At 64.0% G+C, this 25,622-nt stretch overlaps 3 protein-coding genes across 10 annotated transcripts in view; all 3 read left to right on the top strand.

Moving 5' to 3' along the window:
• The first annotated feature begins 561 nt into the window (after positions 1 to 561).
• Positions 562 to 9,794, top strand: PGAP6 (post-GPI attachment to proteins 6). 6 transcript variants are annotated; one of them, XM_046665478.1, is made up of 14 exons: positions 565 to 883; positions 1,017 to 1,238; positions 4,192 to 4,369; positions 4,452 to 4,644; positions 4,863 to 4,990; positions 5,190 to 5,458; positions 5,554 to 5,873; positions 6,330 to 6,420; positions 6,501 to 6,624; positions 7,088 to 7,224; positions 7,976 to 8,187; positions 8,257 to 8,403; positions 9,065 to 9,181; positions 9,379 to 9,794. In XM_046665478.1, the coding sequence occupies exons 1-14, from the start codon at positions 760 to 762 to the stop codon at positions 9,673 to 9,675; spliced, it is 2,559 nt and encodes an 852-aa protein (XP_046521434.1). In that variant the 5' UTR covers positions 565 to 759; the 3' UTR covers positions 9,676 to 9,794. The 6 variants fall into 6 exon arrangements, with proteins under 6 accessions (XP_046521438.1, XP_046521434.1, XP_046521436.1 ...); XM_046665480.1 differs by having other exon boundaries at positions 576 to 883; positions 1,134 to 1,238; XM_046665479.1 differs by having other exon boundaries at positions 576 to 883; positions 8,009 to 8,187.
• Positions 9,795 to 11,088: 1,294 nt separating this feature from the next.
• Positions 11,089 to 14,119, top strand: MRPL28 (mitochondrial ribosomal protein L28). The gene is made up of 6 exons (XM_046666019.1): positions 11,089 to 11,159; positions 11,282 to 11,578; positions 12,296 to 12,448; positions 12,801 to 12,935; positions 13,024 to 13,110; positions 13,708 to 14,119. The coding sequence occupies exons 2-6, from the start codon at positions 11,291 to 11,293 to the stop codon at positions 13,819 to 13,821; spliced, it is 777 nt and encodes a 258-aa protein (XP_046521975.1). The 5' UTR covers positions 11,089 to 11,159; positions 11,282 to 11,290; the 3' UTR covers positions 13,822 to 14,119.
• Positions 14,109 to 25,622, top strand: part of AXIN1 (axin 1) — a 68,085-nt gene continuing 56,571 nt past the window's right edge. Inside the window, exons 1-4 of one of the 3 annotated variants that reach the window (XM_046666017.1) lie at positions 14,109 to 14,246; positions 15,858 to 15,978; positions 18,220 to 18,437; positions 22,852 to 22,988. In XM_046666017.1, the coding sequence (XP_046521973.1) occupies positions 14,235 to 14,246; positions 15,858 to 15,978; positions 18,220 to 18,437; positions 22,852 to 22,988 (488 nt within the window). In that variant the 5' untranslated portion in view covers positions 14,109 to 14,234. Of the gene's footprint in view, positions 14,247 to 15,857; positions 17,560 to 18,219; positions 18,438 to 19,846; positions 22,657 to 22,851; positions 22,989 to 25,622 lie in introns of those variants that run through there. The other 2 variants (XM_046666014.1, XM_046666013.1) reach the window with 2 other exon arrangements.

Raw genomic sequence — 25,622 nt, 5'->3', positions numbered from 1 at the left:
GGCAGGGACGAGGCTCGTCCCGCGGCGGCTGGCCCACGATGCACTGATCACGCAGACACTCGAGTCCCGTGGACCCTCTCAGTGCCTCCAGGAAGCATTTAGGGCGCTTTGCGCGTCCCCCGCCGCCTCCGATCTCCTGCGTGTTCCAGTTGGCGCCCCCCATTCCCCCTTGGTTCCACGTTCCCCGCGCGCGCCACTCGGTCCCGCGCCGCCCCTCCGCCTCCCACTGCCCCCGGTCCCACGTCCCCTGCGCGCCCCACTCGGTCCCGCGCCACCGCTCCGCCCCTCATTGCCCCTGGGTCACACTTCCCCCGCGTGTACCACATAACCTTCCATCTTATCCCGTCCTGCATCCCCCGACCTGCGCTCGCGGTCCCCGGTCGGCGTTCCCCCTCGGTCCGCAACCTCACTGAGACCCATTTTCCTCGCTCACCCCCTCAGTCCCCACGTCATCCTCGTCCGCGCCGCCCCGTCGCCCGCCCCGCGTCCTCCTTCTGACCCCGGTCCCCGCGCGCTCCCGTGCCCCTCGCTCGGCGGTCCCCGCGCCCTGCGCCCTTCTCCCGCCCGGCTCGCGGCGGGGCGGGGCCTCGCAGGCGGAAGTGCCCGGGGCGCCGGCAGCTGGGACCGGCCGGGACGATGGGAGCCCCAGGCAGAGGCGGCGGCGGCGGGGGCCGCAGTGGCGGCGGGGGCTGCCCGGGCGGCGGCGGGGGCGGGCAGCCGGGGACGCGGTCCGGGTAGCGCCGGGCCGAGCGCGGAGCCATGGGCCGGGCTGGGACCGGGACCGGGGGCGCGGCGGTGGCGGTGGCAGTGGCGGGGCCGCTGCTGCTGCTGCTGCTGCTCGCTCGGCCCCCGCCTGGCGCCGCCGGCGACAGCCAGAAGGGCGGTGAGTGAGCGCGGACCCGCGGGCGCCATCCCGGGGGCGCGGGCTGTGGGGCAGAGCGGGGAGCGGCCGGGGGGCGGGGCCGGGATTGTGACTCACCTGGGGGCACCTGTGCGCTCACTTGGCGCGGGCGCAGGGCCCAGGGCCCAGGTCTCCACCCTCAGCTGGGGGCGCAGGGCAGCCCCTTGCGGGTTGCCTGGGATCCGAAAGGTCGGAGGAGAAAGGATACCCGCGACCCCTCCTCTGTCCCCAGGACCTGGTTCGGCCAGACCGGCCCCTTGGCGCGTGCCCCCCCTTCCATCCTCCTCCTCCCAAGGCGCTCAGGTCGGGCAAGACCGTCGCGCGCCGAGACGTGGAGGTGAGGGGGCCGAGGAGGACTCATCTGGGACTGGGGCATCAAGGCTCGCTGGGAAGAAGAGTAGGGCAGTGGGATTCCAGGGCTCCCACCTGGTCTGGGAGAGGGAGTTGGGAGAAAGTTGCTTATATCCTGGTGCCGGCGCCCAGGTAGGGGTCATGTGTCCACCCCTCCTGCAGTGACCACCAACCCTGGTGCAGTCACTTTCAGCAGCTGGCCTTGCTTCTTGGAGGCTGGACTCCCAAGTGGCCCTGAGGAGTCTGGAGGCCAGGGTAGTTCTGAGGCAACGGGAACTTCTGTGGTGTCCAGAACTTCCTGCCCTCCCTTCGCGTTTCTGCTCCCTGAGAGTCCCCACCCAGGACCGCGGCCTAAGGAGGTGGCTAGACCAGGAGGGGCTGCCCCTTGGGGTTCTGCCCGGGGCTGGGACACCTCAGGTACTTAGTAGCATCCTGACTCCTGTGGTCTGGAACTTCCTGGGGGCCATGTGGCCAGGCTGGCAGGGTTGGGAGGGCCCAGATAACCCCCTGGGCAGCTCATCCCGCAAGCCTGGGGTTTGCTTCCTCCACTTCCCAGCTCCCAGCCCCTCCCCCCTTCTCGGAAATCTTGCTCCTCCGAGCTCCTGTTTCTCTGAGGGCTGTGCCTCTGGTTTCTGAGCTTGGCACAGCTTGAAATGAAAGGCTGTTTCCCGAGATCAGCTCCTGATTAAATTGGTCCGTTGGATACCGACACCCTTACTTTCTCCTTTTTCTCCATCCTGGGGAGCAGGGCTGGGTGAGGGGTCACTGGTGGGGGGTTTATGGAGGTAGGAAACCTGGGGCAGCCCCCACCTCCCAGGCCTGCTGCAGGGCAGGCAGCTGTGTGGGTCTGTGGGTGGGCAGAGTCCCTGACCGGCTGCCTGTCCTGGTTTGGAGGGTGTGGGACAGGGTGGCCTCACTCGGGTTTGCAGGACAGGCTCCGGGACTTTCTCTCTCTTCCCCCAACCCTGTGTTCTTGGCGGGGGCTGGGGGGCAAGGTGGAGGTGCACATGTCTGGTGCTTCCTGATATCAGAGATGTGACCTCCATCCCGCTCAGACTGGTGTGCTAATGGCTGAGTACGTTCACCGAGATAGTGTGGGCGTCTTGGGCAGGAAGATTGGGCTGCAGAGCTGGTGTGGGGGTGCTGGAGGGGCTGTGTAGCCCTGGGAGTGGAGGACCACTGAGTCTTAGGGTGACCTTGAGCAGTTCTCTTATCTCTTGTTCACCTACTGAAACTTCACAGCTGAGCTGGGTGCCAGGTGTCCTCAGGCTGGTTCTCCAGGGCTGGCTGGGACACACACTGCAGCGTGACCTCCCGTGCCCAGCCCCATCCAGAGGCTGGGTGCCCGGATGGCTGGCTGTTTCTTGGAGGCCCCGTGGTCCTGAGGTGGTGGGGGCTGTCCTGCCTCAGCTCCCAGCTCCTTTAGGGTTTTGGGCCCTTGCCATCACATTGTCCAGGGGCTGCAGCAGCCTCAGGGAAAAGTTTGTGTAATTCAGTGGCTTCTAGGCTTCTAGCACTCAGGCTGTGGCACTGGCCTGGTCGTGGACCCCGTGGCCAGTTGACACCTGGAAAGCCTGAAATGCGTCCCACGTGGAAGCCACCCCCCTGCCCCCATGCCTGCTCAGCCTGGCTTTGCAATTGGGTTGTTATTTTTTTTTCAAGGTGCCTCCATGGGAAGGTCAGGAGGCTGGCAGGGGAGCCAGCTCACGCAGCTCCCTTACCTGCTCACCGGCTCACCTAGAGGGGCCCTGGGCCTGCTGCCAGGGTGGTGGGAGCCAGTGGGCAGAGGGAGGCACCCAGCTAGAAGGAGTAAGGCCTCGCCCTGCTGTGTCCACAGCGAGTTCTTCCTGGAGCACTTTAACCTCCACTAACCTTGGAGGGAGGGGCATCAGAAGGGAGGTGCTGTCCACCTCAGCCAACTTTTGAAGAAGCTGGGACCCAGAGAGGGGAAGGGACACCCAAGGTCACACGGGGCAGGAGGCCTGAGCTGGCTCTGGGGTGGGGCTCCCTGCCATCCAGCCCAGGCACCTTGTGGCCAGACCCTAGGCCTGGCTGGCCACCCCTGGGGGCACAGAGAGCACCCAGGATGTGCCTGTCCTGTGGGGACCCCAAGAGGGAGGTCCTGGGTGGGCACCCTCACCCACCCACTCATGGGGTAGGTGATTACACAGTAGGACCTGGACACACACTCCAGTGGGGGGGGGGGGGGGGGGTGCCCCGGTCAGTGCATACTCCCAGGAGGGGCCTAATCCAGGGTGGGGCCTCAGGCCTCAGCTGAGTCCTAGACCCTCGGAGCTGGTCCAGGAAAGGCCGGTGTGACAGGGGATGAGCAGCAAGGGCAAACTTTTGGAGTGTGTGGGGCAGGGAGCTGGGGAGCCATGATGCGGGGGCCTGAGAGCTGCTCCAAGGACTGGGGCCAGCAGGGGCCCCAGGTTGGGGCCATGGACCGTTTGTCTGCCGTGGGCCCCTACCTCATCCTTGTGCCACCTTGCATGGGCATGTGCTCACTGGAGTATGGGGACTAGCTGTCTCCTTGTCCTCATGGCTGGCCAGGCTTCCAGCCTGAGGTCCCATGCCCCCAAGTTCTCTGCTTGCCACCTCTCCGGGTGAGGGGGTCTCAGGCTCAGGTGGGGGCTGTGTCCCAGGCCATCAGGGGCCTGAGCAGGCAGCCAGACTCCAGACCTGCCCCCTCGCCTGTCAAGTGGAACCATTTGCCACAAACAACTGCCAGGGGCTAGAGAGGGACAGTGACCTTTGTCAAGGTCAAAGTGGGCGTGCTGGGCATCCCAGGGACTCCAGACCTGCCCACCATGGCTTCCCTCGTCCTTTCTGGGGCCATGGCAGGGCAGAAGGGCCTCCTGATTTCTCTGTCTGTCCCCCATGTGGAGGTGGCTGGCTTGGGCGTCCCTGGCCTGGCTGACGATACCTTCTCCCCACAGACGTTAGGCTGGTGTCCGAGCAGTTCTCGCAGTCCCCACAGAAGCTGTCTTTCTACAGCTGGTATGGCAGCGCCAGACTCTTCCATTTCCGGGTGCCCCCAGATGCCGTGCTGCTGCGCTGGCTGCTCCAAGTGTCCTGGGGCAGCAGCCCCACCTGCACCAATGTGGAGATCACTGTGTAGGTGCCCGCCCACCGCCAGAGCCCAGCCCAAGGCCCACATCTGACCACATCTGACCTGCCCTGGTCATCCCACCTCCAGGTACTTCCGTTATGGCGCCCCTCCTGTCATCAACCCACTGGGCACCAGCTTCCCCGCCAACACCTCCGTGCAGCCCTCCTTCTTCATCAAGATGCTACAGAGCAACGCCTCCGTCAACATCTCCCACCCAGCACCAGGGGACTGGTTTGTGGTTGCCCACCTGCCTCCCTCATCCCAGAAGATTGAGGTGAAGGTGAGGAGGGCTGTCTCCAAGGATGGGGGGCCACGAGTTCACCTTCTCAGGGCAGAACTGCCCTAGGCTCTGCTGCCCAGCTCTGCTCCAGCCCTCTCCCCCCATGCCCGGGCTCCCTGCTCCAGCCCTGTCCCCCCCGCCCGGGCTCCCTGGTCCTGCCCCCCACAGGCCTGACTCTAGTCATAATCCCCCCATGCTGGCTTTCTCTTCTCCCCCAGGACTTTGTTCCCACCTGTGCCTACGTCTTCCAGCCTGACATGCTGGTTGTGCGGGTGGTCGAAGTCTCTGTCCTGGAGCCCGACGTGCCCCTTCCACAGAACCTCCTCTCCCACCCCAGCTACCTCAAGTGAGTGGGGCCTTGGGGGAGGCCCAGCCTCTGGGTTTGGTGGAATGGGTGGTACGGCTGTCCGAATCGTGCGGGTGAGAAAGCTGGGGCCTGGGTCTCAGGGTGGCACTGGGAAGTGGGGCCCAGCCCCCTTTGGCCACCACCCTGAGTGTCAATGATGGGGGTTGGTGGAGCCTAAGTGAGACCCCTTTACCTGCAGGATCTTTGTCCCCAAGTACACCCAGGAGCTTCGGCTGGAGCTGCAGGGCTGTGTGTCCAACGGGAGCTTAGGGTGCCCCGTGCGCCTCACTGTGGGCTCGGCTACCCTGCCCAGCAACTTCCAGAAGGTGCTCACCTGCACTGGCCCCACCCAGGCCTGCCGCCTGCTGCTGCCTTCACCACCCTGGGACCGATGGTTGCAAGTGACGGCCAAGAGCCTGGCGGGGCCCCATGTGTCAGTGGCTTTCAGCGCCGTAGCTGCCCTCACAGGTGGGCTGCATGGGGAGGGCAGGGTGGGGGTAGCTCTGCTCCCTGCCCTTGACCCCCAGGCCTTCCTCCAGCTGAGCCCCTTGTCCTCCTGACAGCCTGCAGGGTATGGAATATGAATGTCCAGCCCCTTTTGCCAAGCAGCCTGAACCAGAGCTGCAACATCTCCACTGGTCTGATGTCCCCAAGCCCCAGCTACCAGGACCAGGGCAGGAACAGCAGACTGGGCAATGGTCCCTTCTGCCTCATGAGCTACGCGGTCACACGCGAAGACGTGGATGTGGTGTCTGTGCGCTTCCGGCCCTTGGACAGGGTCTTGGTGCTGGTGCAGTCGGACACACCCTCGGTCATGCAGCTGTACCTCAACACAGGCATGGACAGTGGGGGCTCCCTCACCATCTCCCTGTGGGCCAACCAGGTACTTTGTCTGCAAGTACCTTGTGGCCCAGCTCAGCTCGGCTTGGGGCTCGAGGCTCAGATCAGCCTGGGCTGAGTGACGTTGCTCAGGCCTTCCCGCTCTGACTTTGGCACAGAGGCTGGGTCTAGGTGGCCTTTCAGGCGGCAAAGTGACCCCAGCAGGCATTGGGTCAGAACAGGGCTTCCATTTGCAGAATGCAAGGCCTGTTCTCTGGGGCAGCAGATCCCTGCCCACAGGCCCGGGGCTGTAGCTGAGGAAGTGGGGCTTTGGGGAGATCAGAGGCTGGATGTCCCCAGACCTGGAGGGGAAGGCTCCCAGGCAGGTCCTGGGCCAGTGGGAGCCACAGAGAATGGCACCGAGTACCACACTAAGTGGGAATGTAGGGCAGACGCTGGTCCTGCATCTCTGGGCAGCTGCGCTGGGCTGGGACTGATGCCACATGGCCTCTCCTTCCAGAGTTTGATTACCAAGAACTCCTGGGTAGTGGCCTGTGTGAATGCTGCCTCGCCCTTCCTCAGCTTCAACACTTCACTTAACTGCACCACAGGTATGGGCAGGCAGTGTCTGGCCAAGTGACCCCAGCCAGCTGCTCTGGCCACCCCTAACGGGCCTTCCTCTCCCCCGCAGCCTTCTTCCAGGGCTACCCCCTGTTTCTGAGCGCCTCGTCTCGGGAGGCCAACCTCATCATCCCTTACCCAGAGACAGACACCTGGTACCTCTCCCTGCAGCTCGTGTGCCCTGAGAGTCCTGAGTGAGTAAACTTCCGGGCTGGGCAGTGGGCGGGGGGTGGGCACCCAGGGCTGCTGGCTGGGGGCGGGTGGCTGGATCACTGCGTTCAGGACCACGGACGGGGCTGCCTGCTTCCTAGTTTGGGAGCAACCCACTTCCCACAAGGCACGCAGGGTCAGTTGTCTTCCCGGGAAGTTACGAAGGATTCCCCTTCTCTACCTAGCCACCCCTCCCGAGGCAGCCCTGGGAGCCAGGACACAGGGAGGGGGACGGGCCCAGGACACAGCCCTAGACAGACTGGGACTCAGGGCAGGGCAAGGGGGAAGGGGCATCTTGGCCTTGGCAGAGCTCACGGTTCCTGTCCTCCAGGGCTTGGGCCTGGGGCCTCAGTTCTGGGTTCACGTGTCCAAGAGCCTGCGGGAGCACTGGCGAGGGGCTGGCCAGCACGCCTCAGCAGCCAGTCTCCCTGTGCCCCTTCCTTGCAGGGAGTGTGTGGAGGCTGTGGTCTTCGTGGAAAGCGCCTTGTCCTTGGTGCCCTGCCTGCACGACTGTGGACCTTACGGCCAGTGTCTCCTGCTGCGCAGACACGGCTACCTGTATGCGGGCTGCAGCTGCAAGGCAGGTGAGGGCCGGGCCCGGAGGCCTCCGGACTCTCCTGCCCTTGGCTTCCCAGCCCTGTGCCTTCCTCTGGGACACATCGCAGCTCTGCCAAGGCTGAAGAGTGCCTGCAGAGCAAGGGCAGATGCCTCTCCTCGCTCACCATGCCTCCCAATTCCCCACGCAGCCCAGAGAGGCACCCCAGAGATGGCACTGCCTCCTGACCTTGGCCTACCACCCACTCCTGCCCACAGCTGCCCACGCCTGCCCCATACCCGCCTATACCTGCCCTCACCAGCCCACACCTACTCCACACCTGCCTACATCTACCCACACCTGCCCACCCCTGCCCCATACCTGTCTACATCTGTCCCACACCTGCCTACACTTGCCTACGCCTGCCTCATACCTGTCTACACCTGCCCACACCTACCCTCACCTGTCCTCACCAGCCCACACATGCTCCACACCTGCCTACATCTAACTGCACCTATCCCACATCTGCCTACACCTGCCCACACCTGCCCCATACCTGTCTACACTTGCCCACACCAGTCTACACCTACCCTCACCTGTCCACACCTGCCTACATCTACCCATGCCTGTCCCACACCAGCCTATACCTACCCACGTGAGCCCCACACCTGCCCACACCTGTCCCAGACCATCCCAGCGCCTGCTCCTGGTGAGGAAGGGGCTTCTCTGCAGGGCCCTGGGTGAGTAGTGAGCCCTGAGGTTCAGAAGTGCCCCCACCGAGGCTGGCCTGGGTTTCCCAGCCTCAGCCCCCTCGATGTCGCGTCGGCCCACAGGCTGGCGTGGGTGGAGCTGTACGGACAACAGCACTGCACAGACGGTGGCCCAGCAGAAGGCAGCTGCGCTCCTGCTCACCCTCAGCAACCTCCTGTTCCTGGCTCCCATCGCCGTCTCTGTGTACCGGTCCCTCCTGGTGGAGGCTGCCGTCTACGCCTACACCATGTTCTTCTCCACGGTAGGCCTGCCCCGCTCCCGTGGGAACTCGTGGGAGGTCTGGGCCTCCACTCACTGTCCTGCTCCGCAGTTCTACCACGCCTGCGACCAGCCAGGGGAGGCCGTGCTGTGCATCCTCAACTATGACACCCTGCAGTACTGCGACTTCCTGGGCTCCGGAGTGTCCATGTGGGTCACCATCCTCTGCATGGCGCGGCTAAAGGCAGCCCTGAAATATGTGAGTCACCTCCTGACAACCCCGGTCTGGGCTCTGGGGGAGCAGAGGCCCTTGCATGCAGCATGTCGAGGGAGAGACCAGAAAGAGGGTCTGGTTGCTGCCCTTAGAGACCTCCTGTCTCTCATAATGACCAGTCTCCTGCTGGAAGAGCTGCTGCCAGCTGGGAAGGGACTGTGCTGGTTGCTGGAGGATGCCAGGAAAGGAAGGTGGTGGGCAGGGTTAGGTGAGACTCCCCCATCCTGTCTCTCTCATGGGGCGGCAACCCTAGGCCGCACCTCCCCAGATGTGCTCCTAGCGTCCCTCGTGCCGAGGATGCTTTGGGGACTTTTCTGCCTCAGCGCGGCCTGGCCAATGGGGATGTGTGCCCTGGTGCCCCACTGGGCTAACTTTTTGCCTCAGAAATTCACCTGTGGACAGATGAGTGCGAGTAACAGGTACAGGCAGTGCAGAAGCTGGATGAGGGGCGCCTCCCTCCCAGCCGGCAGAGCAGGATGGAGTGTGCTGGCAGCTCCAAGGGGCGGGCAGAGGTGATGGGCGCAGTGAGGGACAGCAGGATGACTGGCGTGCCCAGGCCACCTCCTCCTGTTGGACCTCGTGCCGTCACGGACGACCCTGACCCAGGGCTCCTGTGACCCTGCGGTCGTGCCTGTGTTTTGCCCAGGTGCTGTATCTCCTGGGCACGCTGGTCTTCGCCATGTCCCTGCAGCTGGACCGCAGGGGGGCCTGGAACACGATGGGGCCCTGCCTCTTTGCCTTTGTGGTCATGGTCACCATGTGGGTAAGGAGCTGGGCAGGCCAGTGCTCCTGCCCAGACCCTCGCCCCAGGGGTTGGGATAAGAGAGCGTGGGCTCCTCACGGACCCTCACTCTGGGAAGAGAGAGTCTGGCCCCTCGTTCTGGCCATGTTTCTGGGTGGGTCCCTGGGAGCTGTGGCTGCAGCACCCTGTGCCAACGCGTACATGGCGGTTCTCTCCAGGTGTACCGCTGTGGGCACCGGCGTCAGTGCTACCCCACCTCCTGGCAGCGTTGGGTGTTCTACCTCCTGCCTGGCATCTCCATGGCCACTGTGGCCCTCGCCATCTACACCTCCATGATGACCAGCGACAACTATTACTACACCCATAGCATCTGGCACATGCTGCTGGCAGGGAGTGCAGCGTTCCTGCTGCCACCTCGTGACAAGCACACCGAGCCCTGGGCCTGCTCCAAAAAGCTCACCTGCCACTATCAGATCTGCAAGAACCACCGGGAAGAGCTGTACACAGTGACGTGACATGGCCAGCTTGGGGACGCCTGCAGCTTTGATGATGACCTCTCTAGCCAGGGGCAGAACCAAGGGAGAGGGACCCTATCCAGATCAATTTCCACCTGAATAAAATTGACCTGCACACCTTTTTGATTCCTCCTCCCAAGGAGAGGACCACACCCTCAAACTCTCTTGTGCTGCGGCTGACTCGGCCCCTCTGCAGGTCCCAGCTGGTGTCTGCAGTGGCCTTTGGGGCCTAGGCTTGGCTGCCTGGAGACCACAGGGACTATGCAGGGCAGGCTCTGTGTTCTGCTGGCCTGGGGATGGTTGGAGATGTGGAAAAAGGTTTCCCTATGGCCTTGTTCCTCTGAGAAGCTGCGACATGAGACCTGGCGGACCGGGGAGGCCTGAGCCCAGCTCCCATGGGCCCCTGCCCCTGAGGCTGTTGGCTGTGCCCTCCCTGCATCCCTGGCTCCCTGACACCGTGTGCCTCTGAATGCCAGTCTGCCTTGGGCATGGGAATACCCCCTGCTGACCCAGTTGCTGTGGGGAGGGTGACCATGCTCCCCAGGGAACTAATGGGCACTGGGGGATGGATGAAGGGGCTAGCTCTCATGAGCGGCATACCAGAAGCTGGCCTCTGGCTGTCGTGCTCTGCCCCTCCCCTCCCTTTGGCTCTCAGATTTGGAGCTGCCGGCCTCTGAGAAGAGCTTCCTAGGGAGGGGGTTGCCAAGCCGCTCTGGGGGTGCTGGCACCACAGGGCGCGCCCTGCCCCAACTCTGTGTCCCCACACCTCTGGCTTCATGGGCCCCTGTCTGGGGAGCTTCCTCTTGAGTAGTTCCCAGGAGGAGATGTGATGTTGCCGCCCTGCAGGGGCCCACCCCGCGATGGGGAAAGAACCATCTCCCTCCTCTGTGGGAGAGGAGGGGGAGGGGTCCCAGCCCCCTAGAGGCGGTGCGCCGCGCATCCCCAAGGCGAGCGTGCGGGGGCTGCTGTCTGCGTGAGGGATGCGGGCGGGGTCAGGGCGGTCGCGGAGGCCCAGAGTCCGGGCACTAGGCAAACCCTTCCCACCCCGCCCCACGTGGCCCTGGGGCTTCCCTGCTGGGTCCCGTCCAGGTTGTCGCCTCCCTGGACACCTGCCCCGCCCCCAGCCTCCATGCGCTTCGCCACCCCAAGCATTCTCTAGGCTTGTAAAGGGGATACATTTGTATATGGTGTTTTTGGGGTAAAACTTTTTAAGACATGAAGACATATTTTTCTGTAGCTGTGATTTCGCTGTAATTGATGAATTTAATATTCTACGGTGATATTTCAAGGCAGACGGGTTTCCGCCCTCCTCGGGGAGAAGGTCGCCTCCCTCCGCAGGGCGGTGTCCAGATCCCCGAGCGCGGGGGGCGGGGCGGGGGGCGGGGCGAGGGCGGACGGACGGGCGTGGCAGCCAGTCGGCGGGGGGGCGGGGCCCGGGCACGCGGCGCGGCTTCCGGTTCCGGCGGGGCTCGGAGCTCGCCGAGGTAGGAGGCGCGCTCAGCTCTGGGGTCCCGGGCTTTGGTTTGGGGGTGGGGGCTGGGGTCGGGGCCGCGCGGAGGGATGGGGTCGAGGGCCGGGCCGCGGCGTGACGGCCCGCTGCCTCCAGGCCGCCGCGATGCCCCTGCACAAGGTCCCGGTCCGCCTGTGGAAGCAGCTGCGGCTGCGGGAGGGCCTCTGCGCGCGCCTGCCGCAGCACTACCTGCGCTCCCTGGAGGAGGCGCGCACGCCCGCCCCCGTGCACTACAGGCCGCACGGGGCCAAGTTCAAGATCAGCCCCAAGAACGGGCAGCGGGAGCGCGTGGAGGACGTGCCCGTTCCCATCCACTACCCCCCGGAGTCCCAGCTGGGGCTCTGGGGCGGCGAGGGCTGGATCCTGGGCCACAGATACGTCAACAACGACAAGGTCGGTGAGCGGGCGCGCATCACGGGGACTTCCCGGGCTTTGCTGCTCTGGGCTCTGTGCTGGCCTCCCGAGCTGCCTGGCGAGCATAACGGGCGCCGACCGGCCCTGGGGAGCTTAGAGTCTGGTGGAGACAGCTACATCCGAGGAGCGTGCAAAGGAGTGAAGCCACGGTGGGGTTGGGGGGAGGTTCAGCAAGTACAAAGGCCCTGGGGTGGCCGCCCAGATCAAATGTGAGGGTCTGCTGTCACCTGTCAGCTTGACTGGCCAGAGTTTGCCTGTTTGTCGTCACACTTGCAAGGCTGGCGCTGCCACCTCCTTGTCACGCTTAGGAAGGCTAGAGATTCACCTGGCAGCATGGCTCCTGTCTGTCCCCAACACCCTGCCCCCTCCGGTGGGAGCCTGGAGGGGCTGCTGAGCCCTCTGGGGCAGCCTTGTGTCTGAGCCCCCCAGGCTGCCGTCTCCCTCTGCCTCTGGTCCCTTGGCCCCTGGTTTGAAATGTGATGCCCTGTAGACTGTGGCATTAGGATCGTGTGTTTGGTGTGTCTGGAACACACGTGGGCAGCATGGGCAAGGCCTGGGGTGCCACGCTAACTGGGGGGAGGCTGACCTCTAGGTGGACGCCAGCTCCATGACCTGAGTCCGGGCAGCTGCCCTGGGCCTCCCTCGGGTCTGTCTGGAGAAGCAGCAGCACTTGTGAAGCCTCTTCTGCTCCCTCAGCTCTCGAAGAGGGTAAAGAAGGTGTGGAAGCCACAGCTGTTCCAGCGTGAGCTCTACAGTGAGATCCTGGACACGAAGTTCACTGTGACCGTGACCATGCGGACCCTGGACCTCATTGATGAGGCCTACGGGTTTGACTTCTACATCCTCAAGGCAAGTGGCCGCCCACGGCAGGGCCTTGTGACCGGTTAGAGACTCACGGGAGGCCAGGACAGCACCACGGTGGCAGTGGAGGGTCACCCGTAAATGGCTGTTGGGGCCGTGCCTGTCTCCGGGCAGCCCCCGTGGGGACTTTCTGCTCCCAGGAGAGTCGGTCACTGTGGGCAGCCGTCTCGCCCTCGGGCCCGAGTGAGCCCTGCCGCGTCCCTCCCTGCTTCTGACTCTCCTCTATTCTGGTCTGAGTGCTGGGGCTGCCCTGCTGGCCTGACGTGCTCTGCTGGGCGGGCGGCGGGGAGGGTGGGCGGCCTGCTGGCAGCCCCTAGCCCCACACGCAGCCTCTCGCTAGACCCCGAAGGAGGACTTGTGCTCCAAGTTCGGGATGGACCTGAAGCGAGGGATGCTGCTGCGGCTTGCCCGACGGGACCCCCAGCTGCACCCGGACGACCCTGAGAGGAGGGCGGCCATCTACGACAAGTACAAGGTGAGGGCCGGGGCTTGTACCTCCTGCTCCTGTGGGCCCACCCGCTGGCTGCCCCGGCCTCACCGCTCGCCCTGTCTCTCCCGCCCAGGAGTTCGTCATCCCGGAGGCAGAGGCTGAGTGGGTTGGCCTGACGCTGGAGGAAGCTGTGGAGAAGCAGAGGCTTCTGGAAGAGAAGGTGAGCGTGTGTGAGCGCCAGCTGCCCTGTGCTCTTGGGTGGGGAAGTGTGCTGCCCCGGGAGCCTGGGTGAGGGGCCACTGCCCCAGGTGGGCTTGGGGAGGAGCCCCCCCATAGCAGCCCGGCTGTAGCCACAGCCCTGTGGGGTCTGCACAGCTTGTTCCCTCTCCTCGAGGTCCTGACCCTCTCCTGCCTCCTTTGGCCAGCTTCATAGATTCTTAGACGAAAGACTTGGTGACAGGAATGGATTCTTGGCACCGGCGTTTTCCTTGGCCACCTGGTATCCCACAGGATCTTCCCGGTATTGAGTTGAGGCCTTTTTGGGTCTGGCCCTAGAAGGGTCTGGAGCCTGTGTTATCTGCGACCACAGGCCCCTAGGAGGGAAGTAGGGGCAGGCCCCTGATCCCTGTGTCCCCAAGGGAAGGTCGTCTCTGTTTCACGACGGGGCGCTGCTCTCGGGCCTGGGGGCTGGGGCGGCGAGTAGCCCTGCTTGACCCTGCGGCCAAGCCTGAGCGGCTCGGTCCTCTCCATGTTTGGCCCACAGCAGCTGGACTCCCGCCCGCCCCAGAATGCCTCACTGTGATCCGTCTCTCCCCAGGACCCGGTCCCTCTGTTCAAGGTCTACGTAGAGTCACTGATCAAGCAGCTTCAGCAGGAGGCACTGTCTGAGCCGGCAGTGGTGGGAAGAGACCAGCGAGAAGTGACCACGTAGTGCGCCGGGCCTGACAGCCAGGCTCAGCCCCAACCCCGTGCCCTGTAGCACCGTGGACACAGACCCTGTGGTGGTGGCGAGGGCCATTTGTGGGTGAACCTGTGCTTGTGTGTGCCAGCCATGCAGCTCCTGGAGTAGAGTGGGCTTTGTGAGGCCCTTTGGGGCCTCTTGTCTCAGGATCCTTAGAGCCCTGGGGCCTCTGTGCTGCCCCGCGGTCCCCCCTCCGTCCTGCAGTGGAGGCCCGGCCGAGGCAGGGTCACACACTTGGGGGGAAGCTTGAGTAAAGTCTGAGCCGGGCCGTGTGTGTGCTGCGTTGCTTGGAGGACTGAGCTCTCCCACATAGTCCTTGACTGCGTCACCCTCTGCCCCAGACACTGTGGCCGCAGCTGAGATGGGTGGCGGTCCCCAGCTGAATGCTGACCGAGGTTTGTTTTGGTGATTTTCTTTCCTCTGGGAGAGAGTCCAGTGTAGTTGAAGGCATCCTGCGATAGAGCCCCCCTCCCATTGCACATCCTTGCATGTTCTGCAACATTCTGCAGGGCAGAGGCAGGGAGGCTGTGGCCTGGCTTTGGGAGTGACCGGGAGGTGTCCGTGCTCGTGTGCCCTTCAGGGTGGGAGCACCCCCAGCAGCTCTGGGCAGCCGTGGCAGCATCTTGCGGGGAAGGCCTTGAGTCAGGAGCCTCTATCAGCACCACCCTGTCACTGTCATGCCACGCGGACCTGCAGGCGTCCAACCTGGGTGCCCTGGTGGGCATGTGGGTCCTGGTAGGATACTGGGCAAGGCACCCTGAGGCCTTTTCTGCTCTGAGATCTAGGGGTGCTTTTGCCACTTCCCTGGCTCTTACGTGGAAGTCTTGAGCACTGAGACCCAACTGGATCTCTGGGAGGACAGGGAGGGGTCTGCCTGCTCTGGTCCTGGCAGTTGACTGAGGGGTACTGGGCTCCTATCAGGGGCGCTATGGGAGTGACGATGTCTGGACGGTGCTCAGGGAGGCAGAGGCCAGAGGGAGCTGCAGCCAGGCAGTGGGCACGGCTGGGGCCGGAGGTCCCGGGGCTCCTAAGGAGGTCATTGAGGGGTGGGGCCTGCCTTGCCTGGGGGTAGTGCCCAGGGGTCTCTGTCCCCAGCTCCTCCAGGGGTGCCTGTGGACCCCGCGTGTGCTGAAGCTTCCTGCACACGAGTGTTTTCTCATGTAATCCCTGCCTGGTGAACAGTTTTTAATTCTTAAAAAATTTTACCAAAAGCTGACAACACCCAGCTCTGCTCTGGCGGGCTGGCAAGTCCTAGCCACTTGTCCGAACGACAGCCTCTGGCTCCAGCCAGATCCGCGATGCTCTGGAGGGACCAGCCCTCCCTATGTTCACGTCCACATCATGCTTTTCATGTTAGCCCTGAACTGAGTCACGCTCATGCCTCTGCAGTCCCTCAGCCTGTCACTTGGGACCCTGAGATGTGTACCCAGGACATGCCCCGTTCATGGACCTTGGGCCTCAGTTACCCTTGCTCACCTGCTCTCCCGGCCCCAACTGAGATCACGGGTTGAGGGGCTCCTGTGTCAGAATCCTTGGGCTCCCAGGGACCTGGGGCTGGCACAGGGTGAGTAGCTGGAGCAGGGAGGGGACTGGGCCTCCTGTGGGCCATGGTGGGAAGGGGGTAGACCCACGCCTCAGTCTGCCCATCAGCACTGGTGGGATGAGCGAGTGTCGGTCTTGCCCTGCCCTGACTCAGGCTGCCGCTCTGCTCCCCCAAGGGCCCCTGGGTTACCACCAGGATGGCCCAGTGCTGCTGGCTGGTAGGGGGAGCTTGGCGTGGCCTCAGCCTGTCACTCACCTCCCCGAAACCTGAGGCTGGCTGAGGTTGGGGTCTGAGTGTGGCCTTGGCCCTGAATCTCCAAAATGTGAGCCTTTTTCTGGTTGGAGGCAGCATCAATTTCATCAAGTTCTCACGAATATCTTTGACTCAGGAAAGGTTAAGAAGCCCTCCGTGAGGGACACTTGCCCCCCGCCCCATGTAAAGCAATAACCCCTGTCTGGGACAGGCCCTGGCAGGCCGGTCTGCTGTGCTGTTCCACCGCCCAGAGTCGGGGCAGGGAGGGGGACATGGCTGCACTTGCCCACGTGGCACACAGAACCAGGAGCTGAGCTGTGGGGGCCCATCTGGTGAGTGTCCCCCTCCAGGCGCTGAGCTGCCTTCCTTGTCTCTCCCCCGTCAACCACAGCTCCACCAGTCCTTGGTTGCCCTGTCTGTCTTGCCGGGAACCCCCAGTTCTGCCCTCGCTGAGGCCCTGCAGCCCCTCGGCCCCTGGATTGGTCTGGGAGGGTTTGCGTTGACCGAGGTCAAACCTGCAGAAGCCAGAGCTGCTCTGCCCTGGCCCATGGTGGGCAAGCGGGCATGCCCCTGTCCCCGCACCAGCTCGGTCCAACCCTCCCCAGCTGTCCAGGACCCTTCAGGGGCAAGCCCCCTTCCTCCACCGTGTGTCCCACGTGTTTTCATGACAACAGAGCTCAACCAGTCAGCTTCAGTGTCGGCCATGGCTGGGCCATGGACGCGAGGGTGGACCATTGCTGTGGCTGTGGACTGGAGAGGGGTCCTTGACAAGAAAGCGGCCATCAACACATGGTGTCCTGAGGCCCTGTTGTGTCCGCTCTGTCATTCAGATGTCCTTGAGTCCCAGGAAGGGCGAGAGGATGGACTCTGTCTAGAGATGGGTGACCAAGGCCAGGAAGGGTGGGCCCGGGCCGGGGCTCCGTGCCTGCCCCCTCCTCCTGAGGGTCTTGCCTGAGTCTCGCTCACCTGTGCATTGGCTTCAGGGCGGCAGGTGTGGAGAGAGCAGGCCGGTCCTGGGCCCCGTCAGGGTCTTGGGCGCTGTGAAGCCCACCCACCCGTGCTGTTTGCCCTTCCCCGGGCCTGCGCTTGGACTCCACCTCCACCTTCACCATCCACTGCGCACCCTTAAACCTTCTGCTGGCTGTGGGCTCCCTCCCACCCCTCCCAGCCCCACCCATCTGGCACCCTCTGCTACAGCTCACTGGAGCCCTTTCTGAGCCAACAAGCCCCAGAATGGGGCTCCAGCCCCTGGACCCTTCTCCACTACCCGCAGCTGGTTCTGGCTTCTGTCTCCACACACACCTTGCCCCTGGGCGAGACCAACTGGGGCTCGGTCCTGTGATGAGTTGGCTGGGGGTGGGGCTGGGCAGTGTAAGACCAAGTCCAGGGGGCTGGCTGGGGGCCCTGAGCCCGTCTCGTTGGATGTGCAACCCCTGTGGACCTGTGTTCCAGGCTCCCTCTGGCTCCTGGGTCCCTCTGGCCTCAGCAGTAGCCTCGCCAGCAGTCTCTGGGCCCCCAGGGGCCTGCCTCAGCCTTGGCCTCCTCCCTGGGGCTTGAGGCTTGAGGCTTGCCTTCTGGCAGCCCCGCTGCTCCGCATTTGATCTCTTTAGCAGGTGGGCTGGGCCTGGGCCAGGAAGTGGGATGTGGCCTCCCCCAGCTCACGGGGGCCTTGACCAGGTGGTGCTGATCCCAGAAGCATTTGGACAGGCCAGGAGCCTTCGCAGAAATGGAGGAAGGGTGGCCTGGGGCACTCACTGCCCTGCAACACCCTGGATGGTCAGTGCTTGAAGTGAGGCTGCGTTGTGGCCTTGCTCAGAAGCCCTGGTCTTGAGACATCTGGGAAGGCCTCACTGAGGGGCCGGTGCTGACAGTCTGGGGGCGCAGGCCAAGAGAAGAGCAGGTGCAAGTCACAGGTGTGTGGCAGTTTGCACAGGGTTGGAGAGCGCTTAGCGTGGTGAAGTCCCAGAGTCCTGCCAGGTGGGGACGCAAGGTCTGGGGCAGTGGAGCCATGCTGGGGCCTTTGAAGAGTCTTGGGAGGGCACTGTGTGAGCGAGTCCATGAGTTCAACAGGCTAATGAGGGTGCGGAGGAGGGCTTGGCAGGCAGGGGTCTGAAGTGGATTGAGACTCTTGTGGTCTGAAGTGGATGGAGAGCTTGGCTCTGCCCCCTGAGGCTGGGGAGTGCCCTGCTCTTCCTCCCCTTGCCCTCGTCCATTATTTTGTCACTAGACTGAGCCTGGCCTCCAGCCCCTAGGGCAAGCCTGACCTGAAGTCCTTCTCTTAGCAGAGGCTACAAGGACACTGTTCCTGCCTCTACCAGAGGGTCAGGCAGGGCATGGAGTGGCCTGGGACACGTCCCAGGGACAGGGACTTCTCACATTGGACATGCGTGAAACACACACATGAAAACACTCAACAGTGGATGCAGGAGCGGTCACTGTCTGGCCACACCTGACCCAACCCTCTGAGGGGATCCCGGCATGGGCCCACTGGCAGCGCCGCCTGCTCCCTCGGCAGTCAGGAGTGGCTCGGGGGTGGCGGTGTCTAAAGGGGCTGGTTGCCATGGCTACCATAGGGTTCCGAGGCCGTCATCTGGTCCCTGCCTCAGCCAATCGGCGGTGGGAGCCCGAGCTGCAGCCTGGAGTCACGCTTCTTCCTCCCAGCCACACAGTGGCCAAGAGCAGGGACCCGCTTCCTGGAGTGGCTGAAAGTGCTCAGACGGACGGCCAAGCCCATCATGGCGGACCGAGGGATGGCGGGGCGCGAGCAGGCACACGGAGCCAGGCAGGTGAGGTAAGCCGAGGGGGTGGATGGACAGACGGACGGACAGGTGGACAGGTGGACGTGCCCTCTGCTGCCCATTGTTCTCGTGGCCCAGGCGCTGCCCTCAGCCCACCCCGCCCTGCGCGCCCTCCCTCGCACGCACACGCACACGCACACACCCACACCCGGACCCCCACCCTGGGACCCTCTCCCCAAATGTCCCAGGGAAGGGTCATGGGAGAGACAAAGGAAGCAGCACGAGGCAGAACGAACCCCACCGCGCCGCGTCCCGAAGCTGGCGCTCGCAGCTCACGTCAGATTTCACATGGAGGCGGCATCAAAGACCCCCAACTGGCCGGGCCCTCGGCAGGACGGCCACCGACCCTTCTCCCGGCCACCGCTCCCAGGGCTAGGCGACAGGCCACGTCAACTCAGTGCGGTTTAAGGAGCATTTTTTCGAGAAGAGAAAAAAGAAGCGAAAAAAAGGGAAAAAATGTCCACCTATGACGGGAGCAGCCAGCCCAAGATGGATCAGAAGCGCCAAATCCCATTACTCGGGACTTCAGAGGACAGGCCTGGAAAAGCAGCTGTGATTACGAGCTTGCAAATGGAGGGTCCTTTGGAGATCAAAGAGTGACACGTTTGTGTGTGTGTGTGAGTGCACGCGTGTGTGCAGGAACGCGCACTGTGGGGCGACGGCAGTGGGGCTGTGCGCCGCGGCGTGGTGGAGCCTGCCATGTCACCTGCCCACCACGGCCACCGCCACCCTCCATGTTGCTTGTGTCCTTGCTGCTGTGTGCAATGTGTGGATGCGCCGAGGGGGCCGGTCTGGGTGCCGGTGAGGCCCGGGCCCCACCACCCACACCTGGCCTCAGGCAGTGGGCCCTCTAGGAGGTGGTCCTGGCTGGGCCTCGTCTGCCCACCTGGGCCTCCACCTTCTCCTGGAGTCGGTCCCGTGCCAAGTTTGGCCCAGATGGGCCTGGCAGGAGCTGAGGGGGCAGGCCCGGCTGCGGGCAGAGCCGGCGTGAGGACAGCCGGTGGCTGCCTGTAACCACCCCTTCTGCTGTCCTGCCCGCAGAGGCCGAGAGCTCCCAGATGGCCTGGCGAGCGTGTCCTGGAGGTTCAAAGCCTCCGTCAGCGGGATTGTTAGGTTATTAGGTAAACTCTGAGAAGCAAATCTTTTAATCCACTGTGGCTAATCCAGTGCACTTTTGTGTGCCACGCAGACCCTGCAGCAACAAAGGGCCCAGGGACCCCGGCATACATAATCACACACTCAGAACTTGGCCCCGGTGGCTGCAGGGCTCCTAGGCAGCCAAGAGAGACATCGTGGGGCGGCAGAGTGGAGGGCGGGTGGGGCCGAGCTGGAGGGCGTGGGCTGTGGGCGGGGGCAGCTGGCCCGCCTCCCGTTGTGAAGCCCCCCCCGAGCTGCAGTGAAGGGGTAGCCCCTGGTCCCCGTGACCGTGCAGGCCTGCGGGGGCTGAACGAGGTGCGTCGGGTCCGGTGGTAGGAGAAACATGAGCTCCCAGCCCCAGGAGAGGCCTTCGGGGATGGAGTGGTCAGACGGGGAAGGGCATTCCTGGTGAGGGAACAGCAAGGACAAAGCAAAAGTCCACCTGGCGTGAGGGTCAGTGCAGCAGGAGGGCAGGCATGCCTGAGTCCAGGGGGGAGGTGGTCTGAGCCTACCTGGAGGGTGGGCTTCTGCTGCTGCTTCCAGAGGCCAGAGGCCCCCCCCCTCAGGCACACGACCCCTCCTCTCAGACACTACTGTTCCTGGGGTCCGGGGAGGCCAGCAGGCCCTTCCCTCTGCTCATGAGGGGTCTGAGACACTTGACAGGGCCACAGCCAGCATGGGCTCCAGCCTGCACCCTAGGCCATTCTCGGAGGGTCACTCACGGGCCTCTGAGCCCAGCAGGGTCGGGTCAGCACCCTCACTCTGCTGGGGAGGGTACTCTGGTGTACCCAGGGCCACCAGCTGGCCAGAGACACAGTAGACGCTCAAGTCTCCACGGAGGCGAAGGCTGGGCAGCGCTGGCCACACCCCCAGGTCCCTGAGGCTCCCAAGTTGGCGAGGAGCTGGGTTGGGGGTGGGTGGGCTGCTCTCCCCTCCTCCTTCCTAGGCCCGCCAGTGGGGGTCATCTGGGACCTCAAACCCTCAATGCCACCCCTTTCGCCCTGACCCTACTCAACCATCTCCTGGAACCCTGCACAAATCCCTGGGGTCAGAATCCTCCAGAAAGGCAGTGTGGGAAGGTGTCCCTGCTGTGCCCCTCAGCCTAGGTGACAGGACCCCCGTCAGGACATGAGGTGAGACCCGAGTTGGGCTGTGGAGGGCACCCTGGGATGGAGTGTACTGCCCTGGGGGCCACATCTGCCGCCATGCCGCTGTTGTCCTGTCTGCCCGGGGTGGGACCCTCGACTCACGGGGGCCACTGGGGCTGTGGGGGCTGTGTCAGGTCTGCTGGGTGAGTTGTCCATGCAGGGGACACAGGATGAGCATGGCACTGGCCAGCTGGGCTGGGACCCTGCACTGAGAGTGAGTGGGAACCAGCACAATACACAGTGACCACACTGGCCTTTTGTGAGAGGATGCCAAGTACCCATGGTGGGGGGACCTCCTCCCCTGTGAAAGGGGAGAGCATGGAAGGTGTGGCAAGCCCTGAAAGCAGCTGACAATGACTCTTAGGAGCAGGGATTCAGACCAGGACGACATACAGCTGCAGGATAGAAGCTGACAGTCACGCCAGGTGTCATGCACTGAGCGGTGGGCACTGGGCTGACACTGGAGCTGGCGTGTTTGAAGCAAAGCCCTGGTCTCATCCCCCTACCTTCCCAGATTGGCCATGAGAACCCTGTCACGCCTAGGGCATCTGCTTGAGGCAGCTTCAGCCAAAGGGCTGGCCAGAGAACTCCAGATAGCAAGAGGGATGCAAGATGCCAGCCTGGACAACACACGTGCCCCAGGTGTGAAAGGCAAGAGGAGCCGAACACAGGAGGAAAGAGGCAGGGGGACCTGCCTGAGGCAGAGTCAGGACCCAGGTAGCCCCAGCCCAGGGTGCCCACGGGGAGCTGGGCTGGCCCAGGAAGCTCAAGGTGGCACCGTCTTGCTAGTCCTGGGCCCGACTTGGGGCGACTGCAACAGTTTCGGGACAGGGCCCGCCACCCTGCCCCACACTGCCCAACTAGTCAGTTCTGTCGACCCCAGGCCTCACCCCCTGCACCACCCCCCCTCCGACTCGCTCCAGCAGATTAATTTATACTGACGTGGAGGTAGAGACTGTGCCTGCTGCAGAGCTTTGGGGTTTCCCTGTGATTGGAAAGGCAACATTGTTGCAGCACTTCCCCCTGAAGGCACAAAGGAGAGAAGGGAGCCTGACCCTACTTTCCAGCAACAACTGCTGTCAATGCTCCAGGACAGTTCTTTAGTCTTCTTGACTCTGTGCCCACATTTCCTGTGTTCACGAAAGTGGGCACCGTGCATGCACCGTCTCCTAATCTTCTTGGTGATACATCTCTCCACCTCAGTGTGGTGTCACCACATCCTCTTTTGGGCCTGCGATGGGGGCAGAAACAACACCCGGCCCTCCCCCGAGCTCAGAACGGATGGAAAAAGGACACTGAGGGACCAGAAGGAGCTCAGGGGGCTGGGCTGATGGCCAGGAAGGTGGCTGGCCTGTGTGGCTGGGGCTGCGCCTCGGAAGGGAAGTCCACTCCTGTGGTTGGAATTGGACGAGCCGGGCCTCACCTGCCTGCCCACCCCACCTCCAGAAGCCCTGTCCTCCCCTCCCAGGGAGACGATGGGGATCTGCCAGTGTCGCATCTCTGCAGCTGCCCCTCTGGGGCTGGTGTTCACCGTCGCGCATCGGGCCCAGCATGCCCCCTCACTGCATCCTCGGCGATTTCTACGCATCGCTTTTCAGAGCTGGTCTCCTCAGCCAGGAGGATGAACGCGTGTGAGGCTTCAAAGCTGACTTTATTTTAAAGTATTCCTTTTTTTGTCTAAGTTGAAGAAAATAATTTCATTTCTGCTCTTAAGTTTTTCGCTTAGTTCCTGGAAAGCCTGCACATATGTCGTCAACAGTTAATCAGATTGAAGCCTCAGTGGCCAACTCTGGCTCCAGCGAAGGGGAGTTGCATTTTAAAGGACCTTAAAAGAAAGGAGGCTGCTCCATCTCAGAACTCGCCTGTTTGGACTCCCTCGGCTCTGCCTCTGGTCTCAGCTCTGGGAGGCTGACGCAGTCCCCACCAGGTCACCCCTGCTTCATCACAGGCCTGCAGTGCTGCCCTTCCCGCCTCCCTCTCTTCAGAGGCTCCCTGAGCTCCCTCATCCGGCCCACCCCTCCCCCTGCTCGGACAGCGTCGCCTCCATGCCCACGGCCGTACCCACTGGGGCAGGGCTGCCGCAGTGCCTCCAGGCTTTCTGATTCCCTTCCTGTCCCTGCAGGGCGGGGGCCCTGAAGAGCTGGAAGCCCAAGGGCCCTGTTCTGGCCCCAGGGCCTGGGGGCACCTGCCGCCATGGGCCAGGAGGAGGATGGACATGGACGCAACCCTGGGACGCAGCAGCAGCTCTGCAGAACCAAGGCAAGCATTGGGGGCCCGTGTCTGGGAGTGGGGAGGCAGCTTGAGGGCCAATGTCCAGGAGGTCCTGCTGTCTGTCCAGCCCACCCAGGACTCCACACTCCACAGAGACCACACTGTGCCATGAGGGCCAACACTCTGCCTCCTCTGAGGCTCTGAGGCTTAACAAGTTGGGGGAGGAGCTGCGAGGGCGTCCCCCATGCCCAGCACTGCAAGGCCTGGGGCCATTCTAGCCGGATGCGGGCGAGAGTGACACTGCTGCCAGGACCCCAGTGGGGTCAGTGTGGGTTCAGCAGTGCAGCTCCTGTGATGTGCTGTCCTAACCTATGGCCCCCGCCCCTGCCCAGCTGGCCCTGAGGCATGATGATGACCCTAGGAGGGGGCCTGGGCCCTTGGCAGGCTGGGGATGCTTCCCTGGTCCTCATTCCTCACTGCTTCTCTTTCCTACAAAACCCTGGGCAGTGGATGGTATGTTGAGTCCTCGGAGAGGCAGGATGCCAGTGGCTGGGGGCTGGGATGCCTCTGTACCCACTCCCCCCAGGCAAGCACCACCAATGTGCAGCTGGGTGGGAGGTTGGCTGGTGGCTCAAGGAGCACTGAGCCAGGACTTCTGTCCTTGCTTGGGAGCTGTGAAGGATGAGAGTGGGCAGGGAGGGTGAGCAGTGTCCAGGAGAAGATGCGGTGGCATTAGAGGTGACCTGGGGGATTCGGGGGGGCAGGGTAGTGGAAGGATGAAGGTGGGCAAGTGACCAGATACACCCAGGGAGGGTGGTGTGGAGGAGATGTCAGGGAGGGGCCCTGACGGGCTATGGGAACCAGAGAGCAGATCAGATGGGGTCTGTTGGGGAAGGTGTGGGATGGACGAGGCGCTGGGGAGCCCTGGGCTAGGAGGTGAGGTCTCTCTGTGGCCTGAGCTGTACCCTCCTCGTCTATAGAATGGGGGTATAGCCCTTCCCTGGAGGCTGCTGGTAGCATTTCTTGAGGTGCCAGGCCTGGCATGGCTCTGCAGAGGACAGGGTCCTGGGTGGTGGCAGAAGTGATTCCTTAGGGGCAATAATCAATTCCTGGTGCTCACATCCATCCCTTGGGGAGGAGTTGGTGGTGGGTGGGAAACATGGAGTCGGCCACCTGGGCTTGTGCATAGGACAAGGGCTGCTATGGTGACAGTGGGGGGTGTGGGGAGTGCAGGGGATGGGGAGGGCAGTGGGTGCAGGGATCAGCACATCCAGAAGCCCTTGCTCTCAGGCTGGCCTGGGCGAGTGGGACCCACAGCCTGTGGTGGGAAGGGGAGCCCTGTCCAGAACCTGGATGGTGCCTGGGAGAAATCGAGGCAGATGGGCCCAGCTGGGGTGAGGCCTCAGCCAGTCTCAGCCACAGCTCTTTGGCAGTGGGGTTACTGCCTAAGTGACAGCCAGCATTTATGGGATGTCTCCTGCCCACTGTGTGCCTTGGCCCTCTCTGAGTCCAGACTGCCTGGGGACTCAGGGAGTGCAGAGCCCTGGCCCATCTTCTCAGGGTCCTGGCCAGCTAGGGGGCAGCCGGCATGGAGAAGGTGGAGACTGGGGCTGGTGGTCACCAGGGGCTCAGGTACCGGTCAGCCTGGCTCTGCCCTCCAACCACCCAACTCCTGGACACTTGCTTCCTTCAGTCCGCGGGCAGTTGGTGGCCGCCCTCCTGCAAAGGTCCTCCTGTCCAGGGCTGGCGGGCAGGGAGCCCCGAGGTCTCCAGTCCGTCTGGCTACCACGTCCGCCCGGGCACCAGCTGCTCGCCCCGAGCGGGTGGGAGGCCGGCTGGGCGCGGGCCGACCTTGGGAGGTGGACACCGGTGTGGGCGGCAGAAATGGGCTGCCTCCTAGCGTGTGCCCACATGAGGGGCACCGGGCTAGTTGGGTGCCAGGCCGGTCCTCTCGGTGGCTGGGGTCCTTCAGGGAACCTCGCGGGGGCGTCTCCCCACGCCGCGTTCCTGGACGCCATAGCCCAGGTGGACGAGCGTAGCGTCCCGCCGCCAGTCCAGAGTCCCTTCGACGACATCCTCGCCGCGCGGCTCGACCACGGCCCCGCCCCACGTCAGTGCATCTCGTCTCGCCCGCTCGCTCCGCCCGCCTCGCGCCGCAGGCCCGCCGGGACGCTCTGGCCCCGCCTCCGCGCTCTGGCCCCGCCCCCCTCCTCAGGCTCCGCCCTCCCCGGCGCTCCGGCTCCGCTCCCGCTCTCGGCCCGGTCCACACGCTTGGCCCCGCCTCCGCGGCAGAGGCTCCGCCCACACGTTCCCCGCCTTGTTTCCGCAGTCTGGTTCGGTCTCGCGTTCTCGGTGCCGCCCCACGTCCCGGCCCCGCCCCGCGCTTTCGGCCCCGCCCCACAGTCTCAGTTCCGCCCCACGTCCCGGCCCCGCCCCCACGCTTGCGGCCCCGCCCCCGCTCTCCGCCACGCCCCACGCCCTTGGCGCGCCCCACGTTCCGGCCCCGCCCCACGCTTGCGGCCCCGCCCCGCGCCCGGCCCCGCCCCCGCACTTCCGGGCGGCGCCGGCGGGGGCGCTCCGGCCTGGGCTTGTGCGTCGGGTCCGGCTCCCCGCTCGGGGAAGCGATCGCGGCTGCTGCCGCCGCCGCAGGACCGGCCGGAGTCGGGCCGGACCGCGTCCCCA

The sequence above is a fragment of the Equus quagga genome, chromosome 7 (assembly GCF_021613505.1).
Source record: "Equus quagga isolate Etosha38 chromosome 7, UCLA_HA_Equagga_1.0, whole genome shotgun sequence".
Taxonomy (NCBI): domain Eukaryota; kingdom Metazoa; phylum Chordata; class Mammalia; order Perissodactyla; family Equidae; genus Equus; species Equus quagga.
This window is presented reverse-complemented; position numbering and strand designations above follow the sequence as displayed.

Excerpts from the sequence above, each read along its gene's own strand:
- PGAP6 (XM_046665478.1), top strand. The coding sequence starts at position 760 with ATGGGCCGGGCTGGGACCGGGACCGGGGGCGCGGCGGTGGCGGTGGCA. Across the intron at positions 4,991-5,189 it reads TCCCACCCCAGCTACCTCAA|GATCTTTGTCCCCAAGTACA; the intron begins GTGAGTGGGGCC and ends CTTTACCTGCAG. Across the intron at positions 5,874-6,329 it reads TCTCCCTGTGGGCCAACCAG|AGTTTGATTACCAAGAACTC; the intron begins GTACTTTGTCTG and ends CTCTCCTTCCAG.
- MRPL28 (XM_046666019.1), top strand. The coding sequence starts at position 11,291 with ATGCCCCTGCACAAGGTCCCGGTCCGCCTGTGGAAGCAGCTGCGGCTG. Across the intron at positions 11,579-12,295 it reads GATACGTCAACAACGACAAG|CTCTCGAAGAGGGTAAAGAA; the intron begins GTCGGTGAGCGG and ends CTGCTCCCTCAG. Across the intron at positions 12,936-13,023 it reads CCATCTACGACAAGTACAAG|GAGTTCGTCATCCCGGAGGC; the intron begins GTGAGGGCCGGG and ends TCTCCCGCCCAG.